This window comes from Cryptosporidium andersoni, assembly GCF_001865355.1.
Source record: "Cryptosporidium andersoni isolate 30847 chromosome Unknown contig_48, whole genome shotgun sequence".
NCBI lineage: Eukaryota > Apicomplexa > Conoidasida > Eucoccidiorida > Cryptosporidiidae > Cryptosporidium > Cryptosporidium andersoni.
Window position 1 is genome coordinate 52428 of NW_027122838.1, and position 27296 is coordinate 79723.

Genomic DNA, 27296 nt, shown 5'->3' on the forward strand with positions numbered 1-27296 from the left:
GAAATTTCATGAAGAGTCTTCAACTTTTTTTTTTTTTCAGGTCTTGAACTTGTGCAAGATATCACTGGTATTTATAGGTCATTAAGCGCCAAAATTTAAGTATTATATTACACACAAACTAAACAAATTCTTATTTATTGGTAATATAATGTCCTCATCTGAACTTGGTATACAGAAAGTAGTTAAAGTTGCTGAGATAGCACTTAAAAAGCATCAGGAACGGCTTAAAAAATTAGGGTGGATTTCACCTGTTAATCTGGATAATAAGCATAAGCATCATTATGAAGCATCACGTGATATAGAAGACAATACACCAAGAACAATCTATAAACCAAATAATTGGGAAACTAATTTAACTGTAAATAAATATTGTGATAACTATGAAGAATCTGAAAGGAAATTAAGAGAATTAGAAACTCGTATAAGTACACTTTTAAGTTATGCTGCCCAACTGGAGGAATATTATACAGTACCGACTCCAGTTCCATATAAACATGAAGGTAAATCATCTAAACATAAGTCAAGCACAACAAATAGATCTCAAAGATATATAGGTGATTTTGAAAAATTAGAATCTAGTAAATCTAGTATGAATAGCCCTAAAAGTCACATTCAGGGTTCTATGCAATATTATGCTGAAGCAGCAGTTGTTTCTGTACTACAAGAAGCCTTATCAAATATATCAAAAAAGCACTCTGTTAAGTATAAGTCTCTTGGAAAACAAATAGATGAGGACCCATTAGATATTCACCCTATATATACAAGTACCTCAGTTATTACTAATTTGATTTCTCCAGTAGTTACTCCGATAACAAGTCCTTTCCATAAATTGCAACCTCATACTTTACAGACACAAAAAAGATCAGAACTCTTGTCTCCAAAAGATGTGTCAATTATATCTGATCAAATATTACAAGAATGTTTGGAAAGAGTTGTTGAATCCTTAGATGATATATTAACTGACATTACTATAAAATTTATAAAAGATATAGTAGAAGAAACGTAGTAAGGCCTTATTTATAGGATATTATTATTAGCGATATAATATATGATTCATATTATTTAGTAATATATATCTCAATTATATTTATTGAAAGCTATCTCTAGCTAATTTCAACTTCTAGAACTTAAGATGTGATACAGGATAATAACTTTTACCGCAATATTTCCCGCTATTTTATCAATTTCTTTTTTCTGTTTATTAAGTGATTATAACTTAATATGGATTACTTTTTATATTCAATACTATTAACATTTGTTGGATTTTATCCTGTAAAGGTAAAGTTTTTGTCTTTAATATTCCAATATCAAATGTATATATGTTTAACTCTTTTTTTCTTACAGGCCCAAAGTATCCCTAGAGATGCTATGAGTATTCAGATTACATTGTGGATCACTATAACTATTACTGTAGCTTTATTAGCTTCTCTATACTTTGTGATATCTACAGCACCAAATACTGCTAAAGACCCACTCTTAAATATGCGGATTCGTTCAGAATCTGATAAATCAAAGTAGTATAGGCAAGTAGTCTAAAATTGAGGTCTAATTATTTCTTATTATTAAGATTGTCATCTTATCCATTATATACAGTAAAGATGTATTATAGTAATTTCGATTGTTTGAGATGTAAATTGTTTTTGTAATGTAAATTCTATTAACTAGGGGAATAGCGCACAATATATTTGTTGGATATACAAACTTGGGCATCAGTGGTTAGTATCACTTTAGCATATTTCCCATGTTATATACAAGCCAGAATGATAGAAAGTTGTGTGTACATTTAATTGCAGCACAGAAGTTCCTATTGTCATGTTTACAGCTATCTCCTGGAATTCTAGATTCCAATTTTAATAAGTGTTTCTATAAACAATGTAATGAATCTGCAGGGACCAATATAAATTGTGGAATACCTCCTAGAAATTGTGAAAGTCCATTAGGATTTGCAGGAATAGGCATTAAAGTGACGGATTTAATACCAAAGGAACTAAGAAAATTATTAAATAATATTGATAAAAAATTTCTAGACTTGGATAATGCTTTAGCGACTAAAAGTATTCCAACATATAGAGAACTTCGTATAAAAGATCAGGATGATTTAGAAGATTTAAAGAAAATTTTTAATAATTCTGATAAATACTCTGTTTGCACCCTATATAATTCTAAAAATAGTGAAAATCAGTTGAATTTGTGTAATTGGTTAATAAAACAAGCCCCAATATGGAGTTGTAATAAAGAAGGAATTAGGGGGAAATCATATATTTTGACAACTACTCCAGATTTGAAGGTATTACTCGAATATGAATCCATTATATCTTGTACTTGGGGAGCTGCAAGAGTTTTTGTAGTAGTGCAATTTTGGCAAACACCTCTATCATTCACAGAGAGACTTTCTAATATTAATATTGAAAATTCTTTGGAAAATTCTAGAAATGATTCTTTTATTACAGAATTTTTGGGAGGTAATGAAACCACAATTTTACCTTTAAGATTACTGGTAAGATTTGAGAGGAATATCTCAATAAAAAATAATATTTTATCTAGGAACTTTAAAGAAAATGAAACTATAAATGATTATAAATCAGCTGATTTAAAACAATCTAATAAAAATAACAAAAATAATACTGAACACTTGACAAACAAACAAACTGATAAATATTATATTAGTAAAGACAAATCAAACTTTTCCACAGATTTTATTAATGATATAAATAATAAGAGATATCTAGATAATAAACTCAACATAGATAATGGTGATAATTATAATGCTGAATGTATTTCCAACTCTATAAATAATGAAATAAAGCAAGATACTAAAAATAATTCATTTGGACCTTGCATTATTTCCTTAGTAAAATACTCAACCAAATGCCCAATTTCAGATACTTTGAATTTATCAAATAAATATAGTGGAAAAAGTGGATCTTGTTGTCTTACCTTAAACTCAGATCCCAATTTTCTTAGCCTTCAAATTGCCTATAATGCTGATATCGTATCATATATAAAGGCTTTGATTCCTGGCAGGAAGTTTGATTCACAAAATCGTATTTGGCTATTACCTATGGAATCTATTTTTGAGTCAGTTAAGCTCGTAGATTATTTGGGAGGAGAGATAGAAACTCAAGTTTTATTATTATTACTAAATACTTTTTCAGATGGAAATTCAAAATTAGTTGATAATCTACACTTTAAAGATAATTATGAATGGAAAAAGTATCTTCCAAATATAGCTTCACTTGCTTGGAGTAGAAAAATAATTATTTTTGATTGTCCTGATATCTCCATTACCCACTCAAATTTAGTACAAATAAGAATATCTCCATTTACTATATTAGATGAAAACATACTTAATACATTGAGAAACTCAAAAATTCCCTTAAAATGGGATGGTAACATAAAAAAGTGGAGTATCCCACTTTTTAAGTTAGCTGATACAATTCATATTCTTCAAACATCACTAGATTTTATTTTTGTCTCCGATAATGATAAATCAAATTATACAAATTATTATAAAGTAATAAATTCAAAAATAAAACATTATAGTAATAATAGAACTATCATTAATAATGATACTACCCAAAGAAGACTATTAGATATAAACGAAAAAAAACCAAAGAAGTTCAAAGAGATTATACATAAGGTTAATGATATATTGGATAAGAGAGATGATCAATCTGAATACCTCGATAGTGATGATTCTCAAAATGAACCATACCATAGTATGGTAATAACATGCTTAGGAAATGATGATGTTGATAGTGAAAGGCTCAGAAATAAAATTGAGCGAATGATTAAAAATATACAAACATTACCTCTTAATATATCTAATTTGAAGTTTATAATGTGGCCTTGTAAACTGGAAGATTGGGAATCTATATCATTTTTAATAGTTTCAAAACCTTGTAATATTAATCGTTATCACCCTAAGCTTTTGTTAGCTTTAGTTAGTAATGTAATGGTTGTATATGAAACAATGATTGACCATATATTAGAAAAAGGTTATTGGTTAGATAATTCATTTGAAACTAAATATGAATATACATCAAATATACCTTCAATGGAATCCAGACTCTATATAAATGAAGGAATATTTTGTCAAACAAAATTATATATAGCTGGAACACCAGATAACCCAGATTTTGCTCTTTGTAGGCGTCTTGCTACTATTGGTAAAGCTTCATTTGTTTGTGAGCCAAAGTTAGCAGATTACATTGTTATATGTGATGAAAATCATCCAGATGCAATTAATATTAAAAGAACTGTTCCAAAAAAGAAAGCAAGTATAGTACAAAATACTCATGGTGAGACTCATGCTATGCAAGTTACTCCTAGATGGATATATGATGTAATTTTAGATTTTACTATACTGAAACCTACATCAAAGAGAAAGCATAAAGCATGGGTTAAATAATTCAAAATTCTATAGGGATATACCAATCATTAGTTATGGGATTATCAAAAATAAAACATATATATAAAGTAAAGCTCTATACTTTTTTTTTTTTTGTATTTCTAAATAAGTTAATTTAAATGTATATTAAATTCTTTATTCTAATACTTTAAGTAATTTTGTTTTATTTAGCTTCTTTTTTATAATTGAAGGATATATATTATTATTATTAATTTTCAACCAAAGATACTTCTAACTAAGTCATTTCTTGTATTATTATTGCTAAAATTTACTTTTTAATATGCAATTCTACTAAAATGGTAGGTATAATAAAAGTTCACATTTATAATCCAATTATATTGATGTATAATAGTGAAGTAAATTGTAGAATTTGTGATATTTAAAAATTTTGTAATTCTTTAATTAACAATATGTTAATAATGTTACCCTATATATGATACAGTTGAGTTGTAAATAAAAAATAGTTTTAAATAATAATAGAAGCATAAATTAAGTGTTAAATTACTATCTCTCATACAAGAAATCTCAATATGTATATTCAAATTACTTAAATATAGCTTGTATACTATGTTAATATTTTAAAAAGAAAATAAAAAAATAAAAGATTAAATTAAAAAAAAAACACAAAAGCGCCATAATATACCGCTTAATAAATGGGTATTTTAATTGGTATACTAAATTTCTACAAAATCCTGTCAAGAGCCATATTTAAATTAGGAAAGGTATATACATTGTGTGAATAGATAAAGATGTCAGGTTTCCCTGCAAATATACGTAGTATGTTGGGAAGCTTACATGGATTTGGTGGTTTGATGCCTCAAGATCCCGATTCTCCGATTCCAGATACATCAGAACAAGTTTACATTTCATCTTTGGCTCTACTTAAAATGTTAAAGCATGGAAGGGCAGGGGTTCCTATGGAAGTTATGGGATTATTATTAGGTGAATTTATAGATGATTATACAGTACGAGTTGTTGATGTATTCTCTATGCCACAATCAGGCAACAGTGTTAGTGTAGAAGCAGTTGATCCTGTATATCAGACTGATATGTTAGAGATGCTAAAGCGTGTAGGTAGATCTGAACTAGTTGTAGGATGGTACCACTCACATCCAGGCTTTGGATGTTGGTTTTCAGGTACAGATGTAAGTACACAGCAGAGTTTTGAGCAGTTGAACTCTCGAGCAGTAGGTATTGTTGTAGATCCTATTCAGTCTGTTAAGGGAAAAGTGGTTATTGATTGTTTCCGTTTAATTAGTCCTCAATCTGTTATAGCAGGTCAGGAACCACGTCAAACTACATCAAATATTGGTCATTTACAGAAACCATCAATTACAGCCCTTGTACATGGACTTAACAGAAACTATTATTCTATAGCAATAAGCTATCGTAAAAATCAACTAGAACAGAAAATGTTACTTAACTTGCATAAACCTAGTTGGTTTGTTCCACTATGTTGTATTAATCAGGAAAGTTTAAATAAAGACTCATCAAGTATAATGAGGCGTATTGCTGAGACTAGCAAACACTACCATTCTTCTGTTTTACAAGAACTAAACAAAACGTCCCAAGAACTTGAATTGGAGAATGTAGGTAAAATAGATCCTAAAAAGAGATTAGATACAGATGTAGAAACTTTACTTACTGAAAATATTCTACAGTTATTACGTTCAAATGTAGCTTCTGCAGCATTCTAAATCTGTATCATTAAGCTTTATATCAATGTAAAGGTGTTTACAACTTTTTTTTTTTTACCAAAATTTCTAGACATAGTCCTAATTATATTTAAAATAATCATGATAAATCTTACACTATAAATTGCATTTGTAGAATTTAATACGAATTTTCTAGGTTTATCAGAAGGTAAGTATATAGACTGACCCTCGCTCGGCATATACAGTTAACTCGCGGACCTCCGCCACTATCTACGAGGTTTGGAGCTCAATTTCGCGAGATATGTGATCTTTGATTTAACTCACTCTTCCTATAAAAATCCTATTAGTAAATTTTTTTGAAAAGAAGAAATTTGTGACAGCCGAAGTGGATCTTAGTAAAATTCAGTCACCCTTGTGTATACTTTACAGGCTGTGAAAGAAAATAAACCTGAACAAGTATAGAAATTAGGGAATTTAGAAAGAGCCTGTAAGCGACCTCAGATTTGCAGATACTCTTATTCCTGAGATCACTCAAATTATGGCTCTAAGGATGACGACTAAGGTAGCTGAATCTTCTAAAGAATCTAGTCAATCAAAGAATTATACAAATTGCATGGAATCTTCCACATCTACAAATGTTAGCTGTGTTCCTACGACTGCAAATAGTCCAATATCATACTCGAGTTCTCTGGAATCTGTAAATGAGGAATTGAAGGATATTTATGAGGTCCTGAATGAAGTTCCCTATGATGGGAAGATATCAGATCATGATCTTTATCTTTTAGATAAAGCTGAGCATCCTCAACCTTTTGGTGTGTTAGGATATCAGAAATTTGGTGAAGATTTGACTTATGAGTATTTCGTTGTAAGAGCTTGGATAAGGAATGCGAAATCTGTTTATATCCGTGCAATTGGACATTCATATTCTACTATTGATACAAATAATATACCTGTGAAGATGGAGCGAAGGTATTTAGATGGAAAAAGCTTATGGTTATTTGAGAAAGCCTTTAGAATTCTTAAGAATAGGACATCTGTAGCTAGAAATCATTATTGTGGTTATGAGGATGATGAAAGGCTTCTAAATAAGCAGAGTTTGCAGCAGAATGTAAATATAACATCTAATAATGAAAAAAAGCGTGATTTGATAAATAATAATGAGTCTCAATTTTTCAAATGTAGAGTTGAAACAGGTGAAGAAAATTCATATGGTGAAGCTTATGAAAAGTCAGTTGAGAATATATCACATAAATTTGATGAATGTAGTATTTCTTCATTATCTAATAAAAAGTATATAATAAAACCTGAGAGCTCAACAGGATTTGGCATGAATAAGAAGTCTACTGAATTAATGAATTCAAACAGTTCTATAAATTTGGGTGTATCTAGAGTAGATATATCTGATTATATACCAAATTCTTCAGATTTAAAGTTGAACACTTCACATTCATGTATTTCAGAAGTAAAGAATACCTGTAAGGTAGATTTAAATTCAGATACTAAATTAGTCAATAAATTTGAATATCTTCCTTCTTCATCTAGTAGACCTAGACCTACTGTTAATGTATCCGATCTATCTTGCTCAACAGATAAAGCCTGTAATAGATATATTCATGATAATGTAAATTCATCAGAATGTGTACGTAAGCTTTATTATGAATATATAGTTGAGTATGAAGGTGATTCTAAGAATAAGTTTGTTTTGAGAGATGCTTATTCATTTGGTTTACTTTTAACAGAGGGAGAGATGTCATTATTCCAGTCTGGAAGCTGTTGGCATGTAGATAATATTTTGGGATCTCATATTATGGAATTTAATGGAGTATTAGGTACTAGATTTACAGTATGGGCACCTCATGCTAAACATGTAAGTGTTGTTGGTGATTGGAATGGATGGGATGGTAGAGCAAATCCTATGAGATCAAGATATGAATCTGGTATTTGGGAGTTATTTATTCCTCATTTGGGAGTTGGTGAAAAGTATGGTTACCAAATTCATTCTATAACGGATAGTGTATTTGTAAAAATAGATCCATATGCCCAGGAGTTTGAAGTTCCTCCTAAGTATGCCTCTATAATAAGCAGTTGTGATGACTCTTACAAGGATAATCAAGACAAATTTAAATGGGAGGATGATAAATGGATGAGTAGAAGATTACAATTAGGGTTGAATGAAGAGATGAGACGTCAACCAATGTCTATTTACGAAGTACATTTACCAAGTTGGATGCGTAAAGAGGATGGGGACTACTTAGGATATCGGGAAATTGCAGAGAGACTTGTAAAGCACGTCGGTAATTTAAATTTTACTCATGTCGAGTTTCTTCCTTTGGCTCAACATCCTTTTGAAGGAAGCTGGGGATATCAAGTAACAGGTCAATATTCTCCATATAGTAGATTAGGAAACCCAGATGATTTTAAATATCTGGTAAATGAACTTCATAAAGCTAATATAGGAGTCTTTATTGATTTTGTTCCTGCACACTTTTGCAAAGACTCTTGGGGTCTCGTATATTATGATGGAACACCAACTTATGAATATGGTGATCCAAGAGAAGGAGAGCATAAGGGTTGGGGTACTGCAGTATTTAACTTTAGAAGAAATGAAGTAAGATCCTTTTTGCTAGGTGCAGCATATCATTGGTTAAGACGTTACCATATTGATGGACTAAGAATAGATGCTGTTAGTTCAATGCTATATAGAAACTATTTAAGGCCAAATGGGGAATGGATTCCAAATGAATTTGGAGGGGATGCAAACTTGGAAGCTGTAAGTTTACTTCAGGAATTGAATTGGGTAATTCACAAGGAATTTCCAGGAGTATTTACAATGGCTGAGGAAAGTACAGCATGGAAAGGAGTTACTCAAAAGGGTTCAGATGGTTTGGGATTTGATGCTAAGTGGGATCTTGGTTGGATGAATGATACTCTGAGCTATCTATATACTCCTCCAGATAGAAAACATACTAAACATAACAAACTTACTTTTAGAGGATTATATATGGCTCACGAAAATTGGGTACTACCATTAAGCCATGATGAAGTTGTTAACGGCAAAGGGAGTTTGTTGGATAAATGTGGATTTACAGGAGCTCCATACATGGATAGAATAAGAACAATGAAAGCTCTATTTGGTTATCAAATAGGTATGCCAGGACGTCCTTTACTATTTCAAGGAGCCGAAATAGCCCAAGGGAGGGAGTGGAAGGAAAGTAGATCTGTAGACTGGCATGAAGGAGAGGAAGATATAAGAAGAAAAGTTTGCATATACTTAAGTGACCTACTAAGTACTTATAAGACCTATCCTAGTCTCCATGCTGGGGATGATGAATCATGGAACTTTCAATGGGTTGATTGTGAGAATTCTCAGGATTGCATTATTGCATTTTTGAGAAAATACAAAGAGTGGAGTAATGATGTGGTAGTGATTTGCAATTTCAATTCTAGGAGGTATTACAATTATCCTATTGGAGTTCCACATGGAAATGAGTGGATAGTCTTAATCAATTCAGATGATTGGAAGTATGGAGGTTCTATGTTTGGACCTGGAAATGAGTGTAAAATTAAGGCTTCCCATGGTGGTCGTATTGGTTGGTCCTATTCTCTATGGCTTGATATTCCAGAATTCTCTTGTATTTTGATGAAACCTTGGGTTGAGAATGAATATAACAAGAAATGCGAGTAAAAGAAAGTATAACAGTGAGTTATTTGAGAATTTGCAGGATACGAGATAATGTCAAAGCAAAACTAGGTATCAAAAAAAAGATCTAATACTCGGTTATTCTACTTTGTAAAACTTTTGAATTTGTAAAATTTATAGATAATTTTGAAATTCCAATATTTAAATGTATGATTATTGTCTATTATTAGATTCTAAATCTACACTTGATATTGCATAAAATCTCTCAATTTCCTATTTTACTACATTTAACTTTCCAACATTTATGAAAGTTTGTAACCTAATTTCTTCCTTATAAAGTGAGTACACTAATGGATGAATGAAATTTTAAATATTTCCTAACTTAATATGGAGTAACTAAATCAAGTATAAAGATCTAATTTTTTTGCACATTGACAGGCACTACGAGATCTTGGAATGTTAATGCGACTTGGGTATAAGTTCGTTATATGACACCTGAGAAATGCCTGATTCTAAATAATACGAATGCATTTAACTAATGAAGAGATATTAACTATTTACAATGACATATTTTGCAAGATGTTCTTTGGTAACATTTAGGCTTACAGCTCCACTTTGTTTGGGTACATTAATTTTATGAGCAAGTCTTTAATATTGTAAATCAACATCCTTCAAAACTTTTTTGCGTCTATACTCATTTAATTTTCAAAAATCTAGAAAATAAGGGAATTTAGAACAAAGACAATATTATTGAAGATTATTCCTAATTGTTCAGGTACTAGTAATATTAAATCTAAATATTCAACTTGCAAAATTTGAAATATCTGCAAGAGACCTAATTAATGGGTTATTATACATGTAGATGAAAACTGAACAAAACTTAAGAACTACCAAATTTGTCAATTAATACCACTTGATAATTCTTAAAGTTATGATCTCAAGTTCAAGGTTAAAGCTAGAAAGGACTTGAAAGCTTTAAAGGTTTCCTCCAATTGTTCAAGTGATAAACTAATAAGCAAGAACTCATGATTCTATTAAAAGCTAATAAATATAGTTATTAGTAAAGAAGTAGTTTATATTTCTAGAAAGTAGTCAAAATACAAGGATAGTTCTAGATATATTTTCAATTCTAAGTCTGTACTTCTGATATTTTGGAATTAGAAAACATTTACATTTGAAAAAACCCAAATCAATGCTTTAAATAAATCTTAATTTACTAATATTAGGTTAATTACTAGCAAGTATTTAGTATTTCCTTCTTCAGGAGACTTGATTAAATTGTAATCTATTCTTCAAAGATGTATAATACCCAGTAATTTAAGTATAAAAATAAGCAAAGATATATCTAAACTTTAGTACCTGAATTTATAAGAAACATTTTGGGTATAATTGTTGATTTGATAAGAGATAATAAAACTTATTTAACTATCTAGATTACAGCTTATTGGTTAATATGCTCAATATTTCTCTATTCCTAATATTATTATTATCTTCTTTTACTTATTATGTTTTAATTCTTCTTATAAAATTAGATAACCTCCCAATTGATGAATCTTTCATTTTTACTAATTCTGGGCTTTGAAATAAGATATCGAATGCACCAGTTCCAATTTTGATTGGTTTCCCCATAATAACACACTCACTAACTCCATCTACTGGGTCTATACGATTTTGAAATGCAGCTTCAAATAAATGCTCATTAGTTTCTTCAAATGAGGCTAACATGAGAGTTGAAGTTCTCATCTTTTGGATACCAAATCGTGAAATTCCAAGAACATCTCCACGAAAAGTCATAACATCAGCTAATAATTGTATATGTCTTAAATCAATATCCATACTATAGGCATCCATGCACTTTAGAACTTCCTGTGCAATAACTGATCTTGCAGCTTCTATACCTAGAACTTCCTTTGTTTCAATTATATGATTAGATACAGCACTTATCCCAATTAAACCTGAAATACCCATTAGTGCTGAGAGTCCATATCCTTCGACTGCTAAGCTATATTTGTGTCTCTTCTTTCCTGTATTAGGGTCTATTACTTCATCTTGACGAATTACACTACGTCTAATTCCAGATATCCCAGAAACTATAACATTCTGAAGTCCTCTCTTAAGCATTTGCAACTGGAAAAGAACATTAAGAGAGCTTGGAGCACTTCCAGAAGTTAAGTTCAAATTATTATTCGAACTAGTACCTCCTGATCTGCTGCCTTTTTCAGTAGTATCTGGAGGATAAACAGCCAATGTCCATTGATTGACTATCTGAATATCTCCCTCCTTAAGACGTAATTTGCATATTTGACCATGAGAATATATTGAATCACGTACTGTATAAGCATTTATGTCTAAATATAAGTTTTGTATCGTTTTCTCACATAAATATATGTTTAAGCAAACACCTTGTGGAGAGTATACTTCTTCAATATGAGTACATACTTCCTTGAGTAAATATTTGACAATTTTTCCTTTTACCATTTGAGCACATTTATAATCCCATGGATTTTTTAATGGAGCTTGTATAATGGGAGTCAAAATCTTTGTAGCTGCATTTATAATTTCCTTTATTCTTGGAACACCTAATGTTACATTCATACTCGCAACACCAGCAAAGTGGAAAGTTTTAAGAGTCATCTGAGTTCCAGGTTCTCCAATAGATTGTGCTGCAATAGCTCCAACTGCATCACCTGGTTGTACTATTGCCTTCATATACTTTAACCAGCATAGAGATATAAATTCATATAGATGTCGAACTGTGATTGTATACTCTATATTAGAACGACAAGACTTGAGTTTGCTAGTATGACAATTTTTGTCGGATTTATAAATAGGATGTGACTCAGAAGAATTTAGTAAAGTGGAATTGACTATGCAATGACTCAAGTCTTGTTTTTGTTGATCATATAATAATGAATCTTGACTATAGCAGTCTTTTACTTCATCTTCAGTTTTTCCTAGTGACTTTCTAAGTCTCTTTTTAGGAGGTGTAGGGTACTCTTCTTTTATAAGGGTGTTGAAATTCAAATCAGGATCAGTTTCTAGTTCTAGTTCAGGTTTGTAGAAGTATAGGTCAACTTCCGGTTCTTTAATTATTTCTTCACCATCTAAATTATCATTTTGAAGTTTTTTATTTTCTTCTTGTTCCTTTTGATCATTCAGGACAATGAAATATCTCCTAATCAAGGCTAGAAAGTCAGAATCTATATTTAAAGATTGTAATTTTCCTAAATACTTAGTTGAATCCCCAATCCATTCATTAAATTTTGGGATATCATTTATATGACCATCTAATACTTTGGTATATTCTTGAACTTTAATACCAGGTATCTCATTATTTTCTCTTCTATAATTTGCAACTTGTAGTGTTAGATTATATATAAAGTTCCTTATGTCATCTTCAAAAAGGTAAACCTTATTGTTTTTTAGTTGATGAGTACTAGACTCATTCTGAGATATTTTCTGGTGTTCAGTAATAGATTTCGGAATTATTTCAGATGTCATTTTAATAAAAAATTCGCCCCAGGCCACAATTTCGAAAGGTAATAATGGAACATTTGTTTGAATAGGTGATAGCCATCCATAAACTATGTAATATGCTACCATATTGCTTATCATATAATTACAAATTTCATTATTATGACACCAATCCAAGCTATATCTTTTATACCATGTAAGAAGAACTTGCAATTTCTTTGAGAGGTTAGGGGGTAACTTGTCGCAATTCAATATATCAAACTCATCCAAATCAGATAATTTAGAGCTTTCAGTGGAGAAGATAGAAGAGGCTAGTTTCAAATCTTGTACTTTATTTAGATCTTTGTAACTGATGCTATCACTACAATTAGGTACTTTATATCCTGGATCTACCTCATTTTCAATTAGATTATCTAGTCCTTCAGAAACAACAAAATTTTCGTCTGAAGGTATAGTTTTAGAATTATATTCATTGGACATTTTCAAAAGGTACTTTTCGATCTTTGAAGTGATATCAATTAATATATTTTCTTCAGGAGGTAATATTTGCGTATTGTAAGCCTTAGTAGGTACATCGATATTTATACAATTCTTATATTTAGTTAAGCCTTTCAATTCAAAAGATTTATATAAATATATCATATTTGAATGTACCCTAACATAGGAAAGCACGTGTTTGAATAATCTTTCAAAATTTACAAGCTTTAATTTATCTTCCATACTCATAGGATTTAAACCATCGTCTCCATATATAAATTCTATAATCTGACCATCACTACTCCTGACAGTTTGGTCATACTTTACACATAAATCTTCAAGAGCTTTTATTAGACGTCTCTGCATATATCCAGTTTCTGCAGTTTTTACAGCAGTATCAACCAAGCCTTCTCTACCAGACATAGTATGGAAAAAGAATTCATCCGGTTGCAATCCCGAGAAAAAACTATTTGCAACAAATCCACGACTTCTACCATCTACACAATTTATTTTAAAATGTGGTAAAGTTCTCTGAGTAAAACCATTTTGGATTCTTTGTCCAGCAACATTCTGTTGACCTACGCAAGCAACCATTTGAGCTATATTAATTAGTTGACCCTTAGCCCCTGATAAATACATCAATAATGGCTTATTACTAAATGGTAAACTTGAGTATGAAGCTTTTCCTGCATCATTTCGGATTTCATCTAATATCCTCTTTACCTTAACTTCTAAAGTATCCTCTAAAGTACAACCTGGATGTGATATCATTTTTCCAAGTTCAAATGTTGTAATTTCTTCCTGAATTTTGCGATATCCATCTTCTAAAAGCTTAGATTTTGCCGATAAAAGTCCTTCATTTGGTGTTACATCATCTATTCCTATTGTCATCCCTTTTTGGGCCAAGTAACGAGATACAAATCTTGCCACTCTTCCCATAACTTCAGCACTCTTTTCATTACTATTTTCTTTCAAAATATGAAAAAATAATCCTTCCTTGGATCCTCCTAAAACTTTCTTACCAACTGCTCCTGCTAATAGCTCAGAGTGTCTAACAATTACAAAGCCCTCATTTGGACACAGATCTTTTAGATCCAATTTTGTATCATAGTCTCGTTCCTTAAGTTCAAAATTAACTATAATATGCTGTCGCTCACTTGGATTAGGGCGAATTAAAACATTAAATACTTGCTTACCTGTCCAAAGTTCTATAGGTTTTAAAATAGAAGGTGGAGGTAATTCAACTGGAATACAACCATCTGTAAAATAACAACAATACTGAGAAAATTGGTCTCTAGTCAAAAATACATCTCTACTTGTGAGTAAGTATATACCAAGTAAAAAGTCCTGTGTAGCAGCAACAAGAGGTTCACCATTCCTTGGAGTGACTAAGTTGTGAACCAAACCCATTAAGTATTTAGCTTCAGCTCTTGCTAATTCATTTTGAGGCATATGGAGGTTCATTTCATCACCATCAAAATCTGCATTATAAGGAGCACAAGCACATTCATTAAATCTAAAAGTTCTCCACGGCATAACTACAACCCTATGTGACATAATACTAAGACGATGTAGACTTGGCTGCCTGTTAAATAATACAGAATCTCCTGTTATCATATGACGTTCAACAACATCTCCAATCTCTAGGCGTTCTGAAACAATACGCCTATTTGCATATCTTAAACTTGATTTACTACCATTTGTCTTGTAAACATAGCAAGCTCCAGGCCATATATTATGACCATTTAACACAGCATCTCGCAATCTCTCAATATTGTGTGAATTTACTCTCTCAGGATATGTCATAATTCTAGCTATAACTACAGGGACTACAACTTCATCTACTGCTACATTTGGATCTGGTGATATTACAGTTCTACCACTAAAATCTACTCGTTTACCACTTAAATTCCCTCTAAAACGTCCCTCCTTACCCTTAAGCCTTTGACAAATACCTCTACCTGCTTTTGGAATATTCTTGCTTGCTAATAATTGGTTTACACCAGGAGCTTCTGCATTTATTAGCCTCGTACATTGTAATTGAAGAAATTCCCAATTACCAAGAAGTTGCAAAGTCTGAAATCCAGATTTCATCTGAGATTTAATCATATTATTTAGATCAGTTATTTCAGACAAAATTACAGTTAAATCATCTTCATTACTTCCTGCCTCACCCATTGTTACTGATGGTCGAATACAATTTGGAGGAACTGGAAGTCTAGATAATAGTAAACGATCAGGCTTGAACATCTCCAAAATATCCAAATCTTCATAAGGGACTTTCTGTAATAAAGTTTGAACAAATAAAGGAGTTAAATCTTCTATATAATCATGGTTTTCACTCTTAACTACATGGGTTAACTTCATAAACTGATCCAAAGTTGGTCTAATCAAACGACGTAACTGTCCTTGTTGAGCATTACAATTAGAACAGATCTTGACCTTCTTACATCTATCTATCAGCTTTCTAAATTGGAATTTATAAGCATGGGCTAGACTGTAAGATTGTTTTAGTCGATTTAGATAAAATTTCTTCTCGTTTCCTCTAAGTAGGAAAGCTCCACAACTCTTACATAAACAACATAACACTCCATATAAATGTTTAAAGTAACCAACATGAAATACAGGTTGTTGCAATTGTATATATCCCCAGTGACCTCCACATGTCCTAAGATTACCTCCACAGCTGGAACATTGGGCATCAGCTCGGTGTGCTCCTAATTTCAGATCTAATACTCCTCCAGACATTGGAGTTGTAGTTAATGGCTTATATATCTCACGATGTATCACTTCCATATGTGCCGAACATGCTATTTGATCACTACTCATAGCAGAAAATTCAACAGCTTCTATTTGACGCCTTAAGGATTCAGGTGACACTATCTGTTTCCGTAGACTCACATCATTAGGTATTCTCAAAACATGCTCACCTATATTCAATTCCATAGCGACATTATTTTCCATTGTTATTAGTGCTAGTTAGTAGTATTATCTCACAGTAGTTCTTCTTTCTAATCTACTCAAATTACTAATAGTAGAGAACAACAAAATTTACAATAGTTAAGATCTAAATCTTTATAAGCTCAAATTGCTAATTTTCTTGACCCATATTATAGATAAAGCTGAGATTGTATTTCCAATATATCTATTGCAAAGTTAGTAGCTGATAGACAATGTCAAATTAGGTCTACCGGTTAATAGCCTTGAGGAATTGCAATATTAAAATTATAGTATACAAAAACCGGTATAAGACTTTTTACCGCCAAATATTTTCGCGCTACTCTAATTATCCTAAACTAGTAGAATTTTGATCTTTAATAAGTGATCATAATTTAAATAAGTTTTTAATAAAGGTTCAAAAACAGAACAATTTATTATACAAATAAATATAACTGCAGGGTACTAAGTATCTTTATAAAACTATATAATTATAAGTGATTTCTCTATGTATGAATTAAATCATGTGATTTTTCTTAACTTTCTCAATAATTTTCTCTGCAGTATTAAATATACCATTTGTGGGACTATGACATTGAAAGCACTTTGATGTCTTTGTATAATGTTTAAAGGCACACTTTTCACAATAATAATGCGAACAAGTGGTTACAACTGGATTACTATCTTCATCCCATTTTTGTTTGCATATTAAACAAGCAAAAGGTATGTCATCTTCATCTTCATAGATCTCTTGATTATTTTCTAAACTAGATTTAAATGTATCTTTATAAGAATTTACAGATCTAAAATATCTAATAATGTCATTTTTTTTCTTCTTTTGTTGATCTTCCCATTCCTTTTCTAATTGCCAACCACTTTTGTAGTCACTCCTATCATGGAGAAATTTACAAGTATCTCCAAATCCACAATACCCTGTTTCTTTATAGTCCTTACAGATATCTGGTTGATAATCTATACGTAAAGTTAACCTAACATTGGTTGAGGATGAACGAATAGGTCCATATGCTCCAGAATATTTTGATGCTGCAACTGCACCCTCCCTCCTCTTTATTACCGGAACATATGCATCTTTTCCTCTATATATCCCGTATTTTAACTTTCCCTGTTCAACTTCAAGTCCCATTTGTTCGTTTTTTTCCAGTATAGATCTAGCGTCAGAATAGTGATCTGTGTCTATAGTATCACCATTATATAATTTCCTTATATCAGAAATCCCTTCAAATACTCGGTCACTTTTATAGCCTATAGATATGTGATCTTGTAATAAGTCTTCAGTATTTAGGATTTGCTCTTTTGATTTAGAGTTAGTTGTATTATTTGTAATTCGTTTACTTTCTATATCTGTCATTAAATTTTTACATTTTTCTGTATGTGAGATTTCTTCTGAATTACTAAGTTGATTTTCTACTAATTGATTTAAACGCAAATTCCCAGGTTTTGGGATTTTCCTCTTCTTAAACATGAAAAGTATTATTCTAAGTCATTACACAAATATGGCGCTCTAATTACTTTTACTATGCAAAGAGTCCTAAATATCTGATAAGTAGAAAAAAAGGTAGTAATAACTATGACTGAGATCCAAAGGGTATTAAAGCTTTTAGATGGTGCGTATATGTTGTGATTTTGTCCATTTTATTTTATTTCTGTGGTGATTTTATAATTTTTAGATGCAAAGGATATTTGTGAAACCCTTGTACAGACTTCAAAGGAAGATATAGAACTGAAATTAGGAGATTTTCAACGCTTAGAGAGCATAATGGGTATTTTAATAACAAAAGTAGCGAAATATAGGATATTTCTAAAGGAAACAGATCCAGAAAAGCAAATATATGGTCCCAAAATGCGTGAAAAAATAAAAAGTCTTTGTGAAAAGTATGAAATTCTAGATACAATTTATGAGGAGGAACTTAAGTTTGTTTTTCAGCATGTAAAGGATAGATATGAATTAGAATTGAAGAGAAAAATTGAGTCTGCGAAGTTACAAGAAGAGATGAAATTAGAAAGGAAAATCCAAGAAGGACGTTTAGAGACTTTACAAGAAGAACAACAAAGGCAAAGAATTTTAAAAGAGAAGAATGAAGTTATTGCAAAGAAAGAGCATGAATTAAAATTGAAGTTAGATAGAGAGAGAAGTGAAAAAGAAACTTTGATGAATAAAATAATTGAAGCTTACAGACTGCAGGAAAATAAATATAATTTTAATAAAGATAGTATTAATAAATTCATGGCTATTTTTGATGGATTTGAGCAAATAGCCTCAAATACATCTCTAGGTGATTTTAAATTTTGCATTAATAATATTAAAACTTTGTTTTTAACTATTTCAGGGTAAGTTTTGTAAATTTCCATATATATCACTTCAAATTCTATGTTTAAAGTGTTATTCACTTTTAAGTATATATCAGTTATTATAAGGCCACTCTAAATTATTATATTATATATCTAGGAGTAATTCACTATTTTTTTTTTATTTTTAGTGATCCATCAGCTTTAAAATATCGATTTATCAGATTACAAAATAACTCATTTTTAGATTCATTTGGTAGTCGTCCTGGAGCAATTTCTATTTTATGGGGTAGTGGGTTTAGACTTATATCAGACAAAGAATCTTATGAGTATTGGGGAAAGTTAAAGTCTGAAATATTATCACTAGGAGACCTACCCGAATATTCGCTTTGCCTGTATATGGATGAACCTGATCCTATTCAAAATTACGATGCCTGGATTTCATGGATTGATTGGCTTTCAAGCCTAGTAAGAATAATCGTAAGTTACTTCTTTAAAAATATTTGTACTTTTAAGAATAGTTATTTTATAATAAACATGATTATTAACAGATTTTCACCAAATTACTCTCTTTTTTCTAACTCTTTTTTCTTTTTAATTGTATTTCAGAGTGATATTAGCAAACTAATTACTAATATTAACTCTAAAGAAAATTTAATAGAATTATTGCGAGAAAAGAGGATCTGTTTATGTAAATAACCTGAGGGAATTCTACAATAATAGAAATATACTTTTGATTTCGATATATTTGAATAGGACGGACAATAACTTATTAAAATAACTCCAGTAATATTGATGAATTGTCATATTGATAATTGATAAGGTTCTAAGTGATGCTTAATTTCTATACTTGGGGATTCCATTGCTTTATGAGAAACTGGTCCATTTGTATCAATAGCTATATTAAGAAATAGTATTATACTAAGTGATATAACCAAAGATAATACTAATAGTGTTGGACCAAGACGATCATTGTAATTAATTGGTTCTTTTTTTTCCAGTGCAGCACTTCTGACAATAAACACATGGTATGAGTATCCAATGAAAAATATAGCGACTGGTGCTAATATAATACCACATGTATGACTAATAGGAGTTCCAAATGTCAATAATGATACAGCCATTGTTCCCAATAAAACTGACATATTCATCCACTGTAATAAAGTTCTTTCATTTGCAAAAAAAGTTTTTGGTTCTACCCTTACTGTAGTTGAAATTGCACTTTTTTTGCTAACTTGATCCTCAGAATTGTTAATTTCCCTTGGCCTATTATTTCTATATAAACATACTGAAATATATCCAACTAAGGTGTTGACTGAGTTTTTAATATTCCTAATAAATCTATGTAGAGATATTCTTTGTTCCGGTACAGTTATCTGAGATACTTCCCATCTTCGAGAGCCTAGTAATGACTCACTTAGCTGTTCTTGACCTTGGATTAAATGCTTATTAAGTGTCGGTGCGACTGAAATTCCAATTGTATCTTGAGAGTGTCTAGGGGTAGAATACAATTGCAATTCACTCGTCAAAGCTAATGCTTCTCTCTGTGCTATAGCTTCTTGATCATGTATTAATCTAGCACTTGCTCCTGTATGCAAAACATCTACTTTCGGAAATTTCTGGAGTTTTGTATTACTAATGGTATTTAACTTCTCATTTATTTGTAAATTTGAGCCATCCAGTGATAGGCATACTTTCGTACCTACTTCTCTCTTAGGAGTACTTAATAGCTGTCCTCCAGTTTCTATAGCCATAAATCGGAACCAGTGTGGTAAATCATTTATAAGGTGTGCATACAGTAGTGCTGTACATGTCTCAAAATTTGTGAATCCTACTACTTCTGAGACCGATGCTAACCCAACAACTTCTCTAAGGAAGTCCCTCGGGTGATATTTGAAAGATCCTGAATTCAAACAAATGCTTACTCCCATTATACCGAAAGGTACCATCTTCATATTTTCAGATACTAAAGCTTCCGTAGGTGGGCTTACAATATATGTATTATATAAAATTGAAAGCCGAGTGTCGGCTATAGTTGAAATACCTAACTCAGAATTTCGTATTTTAGTAATATCCCTAGCTGATGGTGACTGAATAGTTTCAGAAATATAGCTACCAGTTACACTTAGACAATCAGGATTTTCAGGGCAAATTTTATTTTTCATTTCTGGAATTAACTTCCAGTTTGTGTCAATATGAATACAAATTGTTTTATCTGAGCTAGCTAAAGTTGTTCTATGGAACCATAAATGACAGCTTGGTCTCAATTTCTTTACTTCGACAGTATTAACAAAACTTTTTATCATATATTTTTGTAATTCAGTTAAGCGATTACTATTTTGTTCTATATAGAATTCCACATCAAATGGAATTGCAAGAATTGGGTTTCTACTTTCTTTTTCAATTAAACTACAAGATGAAAGAATATGATAAATATCTTTTTGTTGCATAGATACTGTGGCACAGCAAAATGGATTAGCATCTTGTTCAAATTTAAACGTTCTTGGTGAACAATATGACTGAATTGGGACTTTAAAATTACTTTTGTCTATACTCCCTTCTCTAATATTACATACAAGTTCAGGATCACACCACTCAACACTACCACAGCAAGGTTCAGTTGGATGTACCCAGTCTAAATATAGCCATTGGTCAGGATTTCCATCATTTTCTCCAAACCAACGTAATCTAAATATATTTTCTTTAAAACCACGTAGAGTTTCAGGACCTATTAAAGGAGGTATATAGTCTTTATTGATATTACTTTCCCCAGAAATTGATGTATTTTGTTTTAAAGAATTACGTAAACTGTTATATTCTTCGAATTCATCATTATCAAAGTATACAAAAGATACTGTTGTTGTTTGAAGAGCAATTGATGATGTGAAGTGAGATGCCTTAGATGCTGGAGAAGATATTTGTGATATTGAATCATCATCTACTTTTAGCAATCCTATTGAAAATAGTGGTACTTTCTTTATTGCTAAGACTTTTACTTTCATAATATCTTCTGCTTGTATCAAATGTTTTGCATGAAATTCATAAGATCCTACAACAGAAGCTGTAGAGTTTGAATTAATAATACTTGATTCTAAACTTTCTTGAAGTAATTGTGAGGTTATACTACTTGTACTACTACGTGAAACAAAGTTGTCTGGAAAATTAAAATTTTTTGTCTTTAATTCATTCAAATAGACATAGCACTTTGATAAGTCCTGTAATAAAGCATCGACATTTAAGTTCATGAAAGGTTCCTTAGCTAACCTTGCCATATACCATGCTGAAGATGATGATTTATTTATTTTGTCATACTTTTTTGTTATTTTACGAAACCCAGTATAATTTAATTGTTGATAGCTATCCAAAAAAATAATATCTTCATTTGCTTTTTCAAGCTGAGCAATTAATGAACGTATTGAATCTTCAAGTAACTTACTTTTATTAAAATATTTATTTACTTCTATCCCAGAGTCTATCCTATATTGTTCTGAGTCTCCAGCACTACTAACAGAGCTTAAATCATCTTTTTGTAGCTTCGTAAAATAAATTAAAACTTGTTTTAATGAATCTTTAATACTATTATAAATTATATTGCTAAATGAATTAATTTTATCCAATTCATGATTTAATAAATCCATAAAACGACTTTCAGCAGGTCTATATACTGAACCTGCCAATGCTCTAATATTACCAAAATTGCTAGTTACCTCTTTTATTGTATAACTTGATGTATCAGAACCAGTAATAAGCTTAATAGCACGTTTTAAATCCTTATATGCTAAATAATGGTGAGCATATTGTTGATTTACATAATGCTGCAACCTTTTGCTAAATTTCATATTTTATTTTTAATGTAATAGATGCTATATTGATGGTTTTCTTATTTAAAATTTTAAACTAAACTTAAAATTCCCTTTATATATAAAATATTTTAATATATAGTTCAAGTTTCATATAGTTGTAAGTTCAAGTGGCATCTAGTTTTTTGCACTTTTTTAATGTACTTTATGCACAATTTCTACCGCTTGATGGACTATGCACTACGAGTCAGGGGAGCTTATAAAGTAGTTTCTTATATTCCTTGGCAGGTACCGTTAATCTTTATTATATTTAACAGGTACCATTAGTTTTTATTATAATTAAAAATAGTTCGAATATTTTAATTATGTAACTACAAAGTAATATATATGATATAGATGAAAATTATTGGTATATGCAGGTATACACATGCAAATCCCAATATATAGGAGACCAGATTTTATAAAGTAAATATATTGCAATTAAAAAAATTAATAATTATGTTAATAGTATAGAAATACAGGTAATCAAGTAATAAGCTTGATCTTACCAATGTTCCAAAGATTACAGGTACATTACTTAATATTTAATACTTAGCTATTTAAGAACTTTCAAAATAAAATTATAATTTAATAGGCATAAATACAAGGAAATACAAAGTATAGAAAATGCAAATAAATAATAGTTAGCTCATGGATAGAATTAATAACTTTATAATTAACTAATTAATTTACTCATCTTCCTCAAGAGCTAAACGAGCACTTTTATTTAATACTGTAAGATTTAGCTGCTCAGCTCTTTGCAAAATCTCCTTTCTCTTACGACTACTTACATTTGCTGCAATCTCTACACAAAATGTTTTATTATGCATTAGTAACATTTGGACTTCCTTTACATTTGAAACAGTAAACTTGTAAAGACCATTTGGAAGTAAATTACGTGTCTTTGAGTTACTACCATAACCAATTCTTGGCATAAGGTATGTACCTTTAAAACGTCTTCTAACACGACAATCAATACCTTTTGGTTTTCTCCAGCTGGGTTTTACTCTTAAAAAACGATCTGATTGAAAACGTATAAATTTTTTGGTACGTTTCTTAACAATCCTTTTCTTAGGTTTATTTAAAGTTGTCATATCTACTTATTTTTAATAAAGTAAATGAAACACCCAAAAGTTGTTACTTAACACTCTTAAAGGGAATTGTAAAAAAGAGACGCCTAGTAATCAAAAAATTAACATAAACAAATAAATACATAGCTGTCTACATTGTGTAAATCCACTGATAGCTTTACTGCTAGGTTATTTATTAATTGCAATATGTAAAGTACTTATGTTACCGCGATGTCTCCGCGCTGAAAGAAAAGTACTATAGCTCTGAAGTATGAGAAAGTTTATTGAAAATAAATTTGCAATACTATTCTACGGACTTCAGGTTACAATTAGTGTGCAATAAAGATTTACTCAAAATTTGTTTTAGTATACTTTTTCTTGTTTATCTCATTTAACAAGGTATTGACTAATGATAAGCTAAACCTACTAAGGAAATGGCTCCCCAGCTGGGCTAATACAAGTTTTTTTGAGTTGACTAAACTCTATATACCTATAAAATATATAGACATTCAGATTTGTGAGTATAATATTTTAACTACCGGAGACAAAGTAGATACTGAACCTGAATGGCTAAAAATCAATAGATTAAACTATGCAGTAATTCATGGCTATTGCTACTTTCACTTTAGTTGTAAATCTGCATGCGACTGCAAATTTCCTCATTTTTGGAGATATTTGGCAGTAATTGAATTATATGAAATAGTAGAGCAAGTAAAATTAGAATTTAATACTATGTCATATTTAAGTACACCATTTGTATTATATATGGATACGGATATAATGTTTACCAACTATTCTTTTAAGATAGAATATATACATCAATGTATTTCAGATTCTTCACTATTCTTTGCAGTTGATGATAATTGTAAAAGTTCACTATATCCAATAAATGTTGGAGTTATTTTAGCATCACTGAATAATTATGATACTATACTTTTTTGCTATAGTGTGCTTACATTACAAAGAAATCATTTTATATTAAATCATACATCTCATTGGGGATCATCAGGGTTAAATGACCAACCAATTGTTGTACAACTGTTAAATGATACTGGTAGAATAAATATCAAGGTAATAAACGAGTACTGTAGTACACAAACTTCAACCAGCCAAAATTTGTTCAATATTAATGTTCCAGTAGAGAAACCAGGGGTTTCTGTAATACCATCTCGCTACCTAAATTCAATTACTAGAAGTGAGGATTGGATTCTATATAAAGATAAAGAGGAATTAAGAACAATTCAAGGTTGGGATAAAAATAGCTGGACTTGTCACTTTAGTGGTGCAAATTCATCTACTATTCCATTTTTAATTTGGAATGTATGTAATGAACTTCAAACTGAACAGAAATTCGGATTTATTTGCCCATATAACTTAAATGAAATTTTAACTATTGAATATTTAGAACTAACTGAAAAAGATGAAAGGAGACGTTTACATATTTTATCATATCCAAATTATTTATTTTTAAGGGAGTCAACTAAATTTGTATCCAGCATTGAAAATGTAGAAATAATGTTTTTAAAACTTTCCTTTGCATATTCAGATATCTTGATCAAGTAAGTAGTTATTAAGTGAAATTTCAACTTCTTTTAAAAAAAATTGTTTATTTTAGATATTCAAAATTATTACAATTTTTATCTAAGAATTTACCACTTAATAGATTAGAGAAAAACTTTTTGGGAGGTAGTACTAAACAAATTTTACATAATGCCTATAAATTGGGGGAATTGGTATTCAAAATTTATAGTAATGCTAAGGTATGTTTTTTTTTTTCTCTTCTCAACTCAATATGTTAATATATAACAGTTATGAAATAAGGTACTCAATATATTAAAATTTACAGGCTAATTCTGACAAGTTACAAGATATTATTAGAATTAAGGAAGATCATACAGGTATTAATTATAGCTGTAAAAGTGAGAGTTTCGACAAAAGTAAAGATTTATGCTACATGGGAAGTCCACTATATTTAATATTAACAACAGCAAATCTTACTAATAAGAACAATGAAACTTTCCCAACATTGAACTAGTTGAGCATTTCTGAATACATGTGAGGTATTTTCGAATACAACATGACTCTGCTGTAATCCACTTGATAGTGTAATTATACGGGAATCATTTGTTGCACTTCTATTAAAAGATATTATAGGGAATTGATCAAAATCATTACTATAATTATCTGTTAGTTGCTTTACACGTTGTTCTAATCTGAAACAACGAATCTTAAGGCTTTCATTTTCTACTTTATATTTCTCCACTAAATTAGCCGTTTCAGTTGCAACATTCTTAAGATTTTCTCTCTCAAAGGAAACTTGTTTGAATGATTCTATAAATCCTTGTGAACTTTTGCAATCATCCACTAATAATTTTACCTGTTCCTCCCTATAATTTAGAAATTCATAGTATAGGTTTTTTAGTAAATGTATTATTTTAAGTTCAATTATACTACTATAAAATTTTGTTTTACAGTAATTTTTAGCTCTTTACTTACAATGTAACTATATTATACTGATAATCTTGTAGTTGTACCTTAAGCTCTAAATTTTCTTTTTCTAATTTTCTTATTGTCTGTACCCAGTGTTGAATTCCAGCTACAATAAAAAAAATATTTATGAAGTGAAAAAAACTTTTAAATTAAAAAAATTACATTGATCTATACTTACATTCGCTTTTATGAAAAAGATCACTTATTGGAATTTCATTTCTTAGTTCACATAGATTTTTCCATAATCCTTGCTGTAGTAAACTACCTTCAATTGAGGTAATAAATGATTTACATCTAGCTATAATCTGTAATTGTTCCTCCAAACCTTTTTTTAAATTTAAATTTATTTGATTTTTAATATCTAGTTCCTCCTGGATATTATTAATCTTATCGTTTGTTATTTTTTCGAGACAATAGTGGCATACATTTACTTTATTTGCAAGAACTATTATATCTGATGACTTACAATTAATACATACTATACTACCACACAATGCACATAAATAAGAATCTTGAAGTTGGTAGCTCTTACATTTAGAACAATTTAGTAAATTAGTAGAGCTATCAGAAAATACTGTAGCTGATTTATGCACTATTGTAGACCTAAGTAATCAATAATATAATGTGAAACATAGTCAATATTCGTTAAATATAGTCGTTGAAATACAAAATTTAACTTACATATTACTTCCATCTAACTGTACACTTTTTGGAAATTCTTTGTATTTTAGATCTTCCATTAGTCCGTTACTTTTAGTAAAAAAATCCACTGTAGATTAAGTCATATAGCAAAGAATTGAGTTATATTACAGGGAAATATTGTAAACTTTAAATATGTTACAAATATATAAATAATGAAATAGTTTGCAATATTCTAGAAATAAACATTCTCTCCAATGCATCATGCTTGCAATACATACCGGTAGCTGGATACCGGTAAAGGGAGTACCGGTATAATTCTTCTATAATGGTCAGAAATATCAAGTATTTTTTAGT

At 30.3% G+C, this 27296-nt stretch overlaps 12 protein-coding genes across 12 annotated transcripts; 7 read left to right on the forward strand and 5 right to left on the reverse strand.

Moving 5' to 3' along the window:
- Positions 1-148: 148 nt before the first annotated feature.
- Positions 149-1006, forward strand: cand_027500 (uncharacterized protein; the record flags this gene model as incomplete). The annotated part of the gene is made up of 1 exon (XM_067212978.1): positions 149-1006. The coding sequence occupies one exon, from the start codon at positions 149-151 to the stop codon at positions 1004-1006; it is 858 nt and encodes a 285-aa protein (XP_067068575.1).
- A 215-nt stretch (positions 1007-1221) lies between these two features.
- cand_027510 (uncharacterized protein) lies at positions 1222-1518 on the forward strand (the record flags this gene model as incomplete). The annotated part of the gene is made up of 2 exons (XM_067212979.1): positions 1222-1278; positions 1345-1518. 2 exons carry the CDS (start codon positions 1222-1224, stop codon positions 1516-1518), a joined length of 231 nt encoding a protein of 76 aa, XP_067068576.1.
- Positions 1519-1741: 223 nt separating this feature from the next.
- Positions 1742-4411, forward strand: cand_027520 (uncharacterized protein; the record flags this gene model as incomplete). The annotated part of the gene is made up of 1 exon (XM_067212980.1): positions 1742-4411. One exon carries the CDS (start codon positions 1742-1744, stop codon positions 4409-4411), a length of 2670 nt encoding a protein of 889 aa, XP_067068577.1.
- A 749-nt stretch (positions 4412-5160) lies between these two features.
- On the forward strand, positions 5161-6108 carry cand_027530 (MOV34 MPN PAD-1 family proteasome regulatory subunit; the record flags this gene model as incomplete). The annotated part of the gene is made up of 1 exon (XM_067212981.1): positions 5161-6108. The coding sequence occupies one exon, from the start codon at positions 5161-5163 to the stop codon at positions 6106-6108; it is 948 nt and encodes a 315-aa protein (XP_067068578.1).
- A 496-nt stretch (positions 6109-6604) lies between these two features.
- On the forward strand, positions 6605-9751 carry cand_027540 (uncharacterized protein; the record flags this gene model as incomplete). The annotated part of the gene is made up of 1 exon (XM_067212982.1): positions 6605-9751. The coding sequence occupies one exon, from the start codon at positions 6605-6607 to the stop codon at positions 9749-9751; it is 3147 nt and encodes a 1048-aa protein (XP_067068579.1).
- A 1458-nt stretch (positions 9752-11209) lies between these two features.
- On the reverse strand, positions 11210-16621 carry cand_027550 (DNA-directed RNA polymerase III largest subunit; the record flags this gene model as incomplete). The annotated part of the gene is made up of 1 exon (XM_067212983.1): positions 11210-16621. The coding sequence occupies one exon, from the start codon at positions 16619-16621 to the stop codon at positions 11210-11212; it is 5412 nt and encodes a 1803-aa protein (XP_067068580.1).
- Positions 16622-17111: 490 nt separating this feature from the next.
- cand_027560 (zinc CCCH type domain-containing protein) lies at positions 17112-18077 on the reverse strand (the record flags this gene model as incomplete). Its single annotated transcript, XM_067212984.1, has 1 exon — positions 17112-18077. The coding sequence occupies one exon, from the start codon at positions 18075-18077 to the stop codon at positions 17112-17114; it is 966 nt and encodes a 321-aa protein (XP_067068581.1).
- Positions 18078-18182: 105 nt separating this feature from the next.
- On the forward strand, positions 18183-19600 carry cand_027570 (uncharacterized protein; the record flags this gene model as incomplete). Its single annotated transcript, XM_067212985.1, has 4 exons — positions 18183-18219; positions 18283-18943; positions 19093-19381; positions 19511-19600. 4 exons carry the CDS (start codon positions 18183-18185, stop codon positions 19598-19600), a joined length of 1077 nt encoding a protein of 358 aa, XP_067068582.1.
- Positions 19601-19704: 104 nt separating this feature from the next.
- On the reverse strand, positions 19705-22740 carry cand_027580 (SPX domain-containing protein; the record flags this gene model as incomplete). The annotated part of the gene is made up of 1 exon (XM_067212986.1): positions 19705-22740. The coding sequence occupies one exon, from the start codon at positions 22738-22740 to the stop codon at positions 19705-19707; it is 3036 nt and encodes a 1011-aa protein (XP_067068583.1).
- Positions 22741-23429: 689 nt separating this feature from the next.
- On the reverse strand, positions 23430-23834 carry cand_027590 (60s ribosomal protein L32; the record flags this gene model as incomplete). The annotated part of the gene is made up of 1 exon (XM_067212987.1): positions 23430-23834. One exon carries the CDS (start codon positions 23832-23834, stop codon positions 23430-23432), a length of 405 nt encoding a protein of 134 aa, XP_067068584.1.
- Positions 23835-24081: 247 nt separating this feature from the next.
- cand_027600 (uncharacterized protein) lies at positions 24082-25661 on the forward strand (the record flags this gene model as incomplete). The annotated part of the gene is made up of 4 exons (XM_067212988.1): positions 24082-24142; positions 24316-25369; positions 25426-25570; positions 25632-25661. 4 exons carry the CDS (start codon positions 24082-24084, stop codon positions 25659-25661), a joined length of 1290 nt encoding a protein of 429 aa, XP_067068585.1.
- Positions 25662-25788: 127 nt separating this feature from the next.
- Positions 25789-27040, reverse strand: cand_027610 (uncharacterized protein; the record flags this gene model as incomplete). Its single annotated transcript, XM_067212989.1, has 4 exons — positions 25789-26197; positions 26307-26406; positions 26479-26903; positions 26982-27040. The coding sequence occupies 4 exons, from the start codon at positions 27038-27040 to the stop codon at positions 25789-25791; spliced, it is 993 nt and encodes a 330-aa protein (XP_067068586.1).
- Between the last annotated feature and the right edge of the window lie 256 nt (positions 27041-27296).